Here is a 6,665-nt window from a genome sequence, read left to right as displayed (position 1 = left end):
CCAATCATAATCGTCATGGGGGGTGCTAAACTCCATACAGAGCCGCAGCAAAATAGTTGTGCGAGAGAAAACTCAGATTGGACAGATAGTCTCGCTAGCTGTCTCAATTTACCCTGCAGAGATCTGAGGAGCAGTCAAAAATAGTCCTCATAAATCCACCAAATTTAAAATTCCAACACAAAGAAAGCGGAAGTAAACGGAAAATACATGCATCCGGCGGAATTTCCTACAGCACCAGAGCAATCCCGGATGTGGAATGTCTAGGATATAGACTACACAAACTCCAACCTGAACATAACTATTGTCACCACTTTCAGGGTCCTCGCCGTCATAATTCTCCATGATCATCATCAGCAAGGCAATGCAAGGTAAGGCAAGGCAGCTTTATTTGTATAGCACATTTCAGCAACAGGGCAATTCAAAGTGCTTTACATAAAACATTAAAGATCAGTTAAAAATTATTAAAAAATTAAAAACAGATAAAATACAAGAATAACATTTACAGTGCTGTATAAGAACAAGTTAACCGAGTCCAACACGGACCTCCCAGAGGTAACTACATGAGCCACTCTCTCTGGCTCACAGGAGTAGCGAGCTCCTTTTAACGTGCTGCATCAGCATCTTCCTCAGCATCTAATATCAAACCAAACCAAACCCAAACCCACCATGAGGACATCAAAAAGTAACAAGTCAACAGGTAACAAACCATTTGACACACTGGAGACACAATTAACTCTTTAACATTTATTTATTTATTTATAAAAAAAAAAAAAAAAAAAAAAATATATATATATATATATATATATATATATATTTTTTCAATAGTTTTATTACATAGCCTACTCAACACTACTTTTTTTTACAGTAGAAAAATAATGTTTTGATTTCAGGAGTACTACAATTATATTCACTTCAAGCGGAGGTATTCAAAATCATCACTGTAAAATAAAATAAAATAGGTCAGGGTACATGGGCCAAGTCTGTCGTAATAAGTCAAGAAAACATTCTTATAACACCACTTTTCACTTTCATAATTTCCCTCAACAGCAAATATGCACAACAGCAGGAATATGATACATACACCAAATTAATACAAAAGGTACATTTTATACACATCACTGAAGTGAGGAAGATTAAATGTGAAGACGAAGAAGTAGAAGAATACAAAAAAATGCACGTGATAATATACAACAGCAGAGGTAACGATAGGATGTTTGGAATATAGAAGCCAATTACAACTGAAGCAAAACAGTGTCTCAGGTTAAGCAGCTCTTTGGGTTTGTGCATTTTACTGATATAAGTGGCTAAACATACCTCATGCACCTCTGTGAATTGTATAAGCTGTATACCATGCAGTGGGGACAACGGAGCATTTTGCCAAAAGCAGTGCACATTCATTGTACTGACGAAGGGCGATACACAAGCAGCATCTCTACAGCAAGCGTTGATGGACTGTATGTGGATAACTCCAACTGGAATGTGGGCAGTCAGACACCCAGCTGCTTGTTCAGCCGGTTGAGGGCATCACCTACGATGTCAAGCTCGTGTCGAAGTTCCTCCACCACGCTGTTGATGCTGGGAGTGTCTTTTAGCACATCCACACTCTGGGTGTAAGGGTTGTATCGGACTGTGAAGGGACGCTTGATGGTCTTGGCAAACTCCCTGAAATGAAAATATCTTCATTGAATTTATTTATATATTATATATAATTATATATAAAACAACAGTGTACTTTGTAGATAATTATCATCTATCCATGTAAGATCTATCAATATGAATATATCTTATGTTAAATTACTGAGAAACCAAGCTCACCTCATCTTAACTTTGGCCTCCTCAAAGCTGTCTGACACAAAGTAGACATCCTGAAATGTTGTGATGATGCATTCTTGTTTGGATGTAACTTTGGGGTCAAAAGGCATTATCCTTGCATTGCCAGACAGTGCATGCTGTAATATAGACACAAAGAACAGATGTTGCAATCATTTTAAGTAAATATAGGTAATATACAGCTGTTCAGGCACTTTTTGATGTGTATTCTATGGTGAGGCAATACATTTAATGGCGCGCAGTTGGAAAATATTAGGAGGAATATTGTGCTAACATGTCCACTGTACGGTTAAAATGATCTTACCTTAAGCTCACTGATAGATGACAGCAGTCCTGCTCCATATGCTCGCAGCTGTCCTTCTTGTTTGCATAGGCCAAACTCCACCGTAAAGAAATAGCACTGTAACATAAGAGTCAATGAAACAGAAACAATTATGACAATTATTTTAGATTTTAAATTTGAGAATAGGAAATTGAATTTGATTTGATCAGCCTCACTCACTGTGGCCAGTTTCTGAACCGAGTCATCTGAGGCCCCGAGTGAAGCAAGACCAATCTCCTGAGAAAACTGGGCAAAGCTTGGCTCTGCTAGCAGCGGGACGTGACCTAGCAGCTCATGGCATGTGTCCCTTGATAATAAAAAATGACAGAATATTAGGACCCAGAGATGTATATGAACACTTTCCCTTTTTCTAAATATAGTACTGTATATTACTCACGGCTCTGGGGTGTATAAAGGGTCGGAGCTGTGTCGCACATACTGGGTACAGTGGAAAACCCGGAAGGCCAAACCAGCGAGGAAGTCACGTGGGGACAGATAACCAGCCACAGGCCTGATGGTGAATCCACTGCGTTCTGAGACGATAAGACGTTTGAATCACAGATGAGTGAGGGACTACATTAACAAAACTGAAAATACTTAAAAAGGACATTTCCAATTTTGTATTTGAAGTAAAAGTTAAAAACCTACCCCTGAGGAAACGTGACACATCTTCCAGCTGAGGGATGTTGTCCTCCCGAAATTCACAGTATTTTGACAGCAGTGGCAGGTTCTTCAAGTATTCCCGGCAGGCATGGGTGGGGTACAACTTGTTGAGCTCCCTGTACACAACTCCCCAAGTCTTCACTTCCTCCTCTGTGAACTCAATACGAGGAATGGGATCCCCACTGCAACAAGAGAGAATAATTATATGAATATCAAGTAAAAACAGCACATATTTCCAAAATAACAATTAAAATATACAAGAAATGCTCACTGTCTGTATGCCATGGCGAGATCAGCAAAGTACTTTCGCCTTTTCCTGTAGACATTGTCCTTGAAACCCTAATGGAGAGGAAGATAGATGGATATGAGAATGCTTCAAAATGAAGGAGTTTCCTTTTTTTTAAGTCAACCAGTTGTGTGATTTGTGCCTACAGTACATACCGGATGATCCGCATCCAACTCAGAGCCATACATCAGGACACGGTTAGCACACTTGTCCAAGTCTGAAATCTTCTTTGGGAACCAAGGTACATTAGACATATCTGAGTAGAGAGAAGTAAAAAAAAAAAATTGTTGTTTGCTGATAATACAGTCTAATAATACTGTATATTTGTAATACAGTGTCTTCAGTATTTCATTTACCTTCTTCATCGAGACAAGAGTTATCTGGAGGATCCATATCTACCACACTCACATGCTTTCTAAGCAGCTGGATTATTTCATTCAGTTGTTCGTGGTTGCTGTCGCAGTCCACAAAAATTTCAAACTCAGAGTTGCGTCTTTTGGATTTTCTGGACTCTATGTGTACAAGGTTGACATGGTTTTCCTGCAAGAAACATGGAGATTCATTTTTAAGTTAGCTACATTAGCCTTATCATCAGCATGATAAATGAATAAGAAGTTGCTGATAAACATATATATGTCATACGTATGACATTTATATGGTATGAAAATGTTATTCTATAATCGAGACTATTCCAGGTAAATACATTAACATGAACAGGAACCATAACTATAATAACGTTGTCCATACCTGGAAGAGTTTGAGAGCCTTTACTAGTCCTCCTACTTCATTCTTGAGGGAAAATATTATTGTTGCTCTCCCTTTCTCTGATGTATTGTTCTTTTCAGTGTTTTCCTCAATTTTTGTGAAGGTTGATTTGTTTATCTGAAAACAGTAATGAAAGAAATAAACTCTTTTTAAATTTTGGGCCTCCTTTTTTTTTTTAAAAAACACTTTTTTCCTATTTTTTTTTTTTTCTTGTTTTTTTTTTCATTTTGAACCTTTCAGTGTTACACAATGCATTTCCCCTGACTGAACCATAACTCAGGGCAGGTCTTGAAGTGAATGCACAACATGCAACACCCGCAACAGGTAGTAAGTAGTGAGCTCGAGAGTGACAGAGAAGTGCTGCAGAAGTATCTAAATATTTCTGACACCCTGGAAAAGCAACATGGGTTGTTTCTTTACATCCATACTTATGAAATAGGTAATACAAATACATTAGATACATAGAGAAACAGGGCTGATATTAGTGACCACAGAAGGCGAACCAACCCCTCGTGTGTATTTCAGCACCTTGGACAGCGCTGTCACGTTGACGCATGACTGTGCACGCGCTGCACAGGCGGAAAATTAATCCCGCATCAGATTTTAGAAGCAGGACTGTAACATGCCAACAGCACAGAAAACTAATCTGTTTGGATTGGCTGCAATGTATTCTCATTTACTTTAGTCGTAGCATAAGGTCTGATTCAGACACTATATTTTATTCCTGTCGTGCAACTACATTAGACTTTCGAAATATCACACAGTCTAATAGGTCAAACTGATTTGTGGAAAAGGAGTACATTTGTTAAATGCATTTAGTTGCTGCCTACCATATTCCACCCTTCGAGCATAGCGCGGCAGACCAGTTTTCGGTGGACCCTTGTCGGTAGTATCCCTGAGAACATTATAGAGACTGGATCAGGACGCTCCCCGGCGTCAGCTCTTTGCGTCTCGGTTTAACGAGGATGAACTTGTCTCTGTCTCAAAGTATCGCCTTACTGCAATCTCATTTAGACAGCGGGGAAGCCTATAATTAGCTCCCTGTAGGTTTAATCACTGCAGCGCGCCGCAGGTTTTAGGCTGAAAAGTGCGATGATTTTACGCACACATGTTCTTTATCAAATACTTTTTTTTCTTGATGTCAGCTGTATTAATGCAACGTATACACAGCTTTTCATTTATTTTCAATATGCACATTAAAAGTCCATGTGGTTATTAACAATTTTAATCTACAGTTAAGTCCAATTACAGCTGCTTAATGTAACCCATTTTTCTTTTATCCTCATTGTAAGAGAGAGAAGATTGTTGTTTCACATTTATTCCCTTTTAGATATAATTTAATGTGTGCAGCATTAGGCCACTGTTTATCAGAAAATGCCTACAATTAATAAACAACTCTGTGTTTAACGTACAAAGTTTGCAGGTGAAGGTCACAGACACAATCGGATTGCCTGCTGAAGCTAGATTTTAAATCACAGTTTAGAGGACAATTTGTCTTCCACTTGTTCAATAACATGATTATTTAGTGTAGCCTATTTGTGTATTTTGTGTTTCTCCGCTGTTTCTGTTGAGCATTTTTGCAACCTTGAATTAGAAAAGGCACCCACCTGACGAAGATTGCAAAATAATAGGTTGAATCTGAATGTATGTAGCTATTTATGCGATTTATTTATATAGCTAGATTTCTACATTCAACATCACTTTAGAAAATTTCTCCCGTCAGTATGCTTTTCCGTGTGCGCAATGGAAACATCCCTGCAGGTTGATCGATTTATCTTTTTTTGTCTTTTACTTTGGAAATCAGTGAATGGTGAACAGATAGAGCAATAATGAATCTTTTATGACATTGAATTTGGAGGTAGTCCTATCCCACTTTAACCCTCTTAACCCTTTGACGCAAATTACACTAGCTATAACAAAACGGCTTAAATTAATCTGCGCTGACGAGAAAGTGAAGGCTTATTTAATAAGACCATCTCCGCACCGCTGTCAAAAAAGTAGTCATGCAAGGAAACCTCTTCACCTTCTTGGTAATAGTCTCACCGAACAGGACAAAACAACCGTGCTGCTGACAGATGTCTGTTTCAAAGGATTAAACATTAGGCTTTTCTTCTTACCTCATTGTTCAGAAGTTTTTCTTCCAAGCCGATGTTCATGGAGTCAAAAGATCTTCCTCTACGCGGTCCTTCGTTTTTGTTTGAGTACATATTAAAGTGCTGCTGGGTTAACTACCTCTTTATGTAGTTCTTACAGGTGGATTCTTTTAATAACCTCCGCTATATAAAGTGGGCTGTCTACCACGAGAAGCAGCGCGCTTTGCTATTTAACCACGGAGAGAAAGAGGAGGGGGCAATAAGCTCACTCACAGCAGCAAATGGAAAAAGAGCGCCACGGCTCACGTCATCAGGGGAGAAGGGTATCTTTTATTTCACCTAAAGGCCTGAAACAGCTTCAATGAGATCAATCACAAATTCAGATTTTACCGAGAGAGAGAGAGAGAGAGAGAGAGAGAGAGAGAGAGAACAGTTTTTATTAGATATTTTAATGTGTTAAGGAAAAAAAATGCACCAGTTGTCATAAAGCAGGATGTATTGTTAATATGGAAAATGTTTTATCATATAGAGATTGATTGCATTTAGTTTGAATGCAGATCTAATCATTCACTGTGGACTCTTCATGTTGATACAAACAGTTAATTCTCCTTGTTTGTTGACACCTTGAGACTAAGAAGGGGTCAAGGTTTAAGAGGATTCAAGCGTGTCCCCTCTGCCTTCATTGTGCTGTGAGCCAAACATGCCA

At 38.6% G+C, this 6,665-nt stretch overlaps 1 protein-coding gene across 3 annotated transcripts; it reads right to left on the bottom strand.

Moving 5' to 3' along the window:
* Positions 1-1,003: 1,003 nt before the first annotated feature.
* On the bottom strand, positions 1,004-6,175 carry tph1a (tryptophan hydroxylase 1 (tryptophan 5-monooxygenase) a). Of its 3 annotated transcripts, none has more exons than XM_039808741.1 (11): positions 5,984-6,175; positions 3,849-3,983; positions 3,458-3,641; positions 3,257-3,357; positions 3,087-3,154; positions 2,801-3,000; positions 2,550-2,685; positions 2,333-2,459; positions 2,135-2,230; positions 1,816-1,949; positions 1,004-1,662 (listed from the first exon to the last, which is right to left on the bottom strand). In XM_039808741.1, the coding sequence occupies exons 1-11, from the start codon at positions 6,071-6,073 to the stop codon at positions 1,488-1,490; spliced, it is 1,446 nt and encodes a 481-aa protein (XP_039664675.1). In that variant the 5' UTR covers positions 6,074-6,175; the 3' UTR covers positions 1,004-1,487. The 3 variants fall into 3 exon arrangements, with proteins under 3 accessions (XP_039664675.1, XP_039664676.1, XP_039664677.1); XM_039808742.1 differs by having other exon boundaries at positions 2,801-2,997; positions 5,984-6,174; XM_039808743.1 differs by lacking the exon at positions 5,984-6,175 and adding an exon at positions 4,697-4,826.
* Between the last annotated feature and the right edge of the window lie 490 nt (positions 6,176-6,665).

Source organism: Perca fluviatilis, chromosome 8 (assembly GCF_010015445.1).
Source record: "Perca fluviatilis chromosome 8, GENO_Pfluv_1.0, whole genome shotgun sequence".
NCBI classification, from domain to species: Eukaryota; Metazoa; Chordata; class Actinopteri; order Perciformes; family Percidae; genus Perca; species Perca fluviatilis.
The sequence above is the reverse complement of the archived record's forward strand: the minus strand, read 5'-3'. Positions and strand labels throughout refer to the sequence as shown.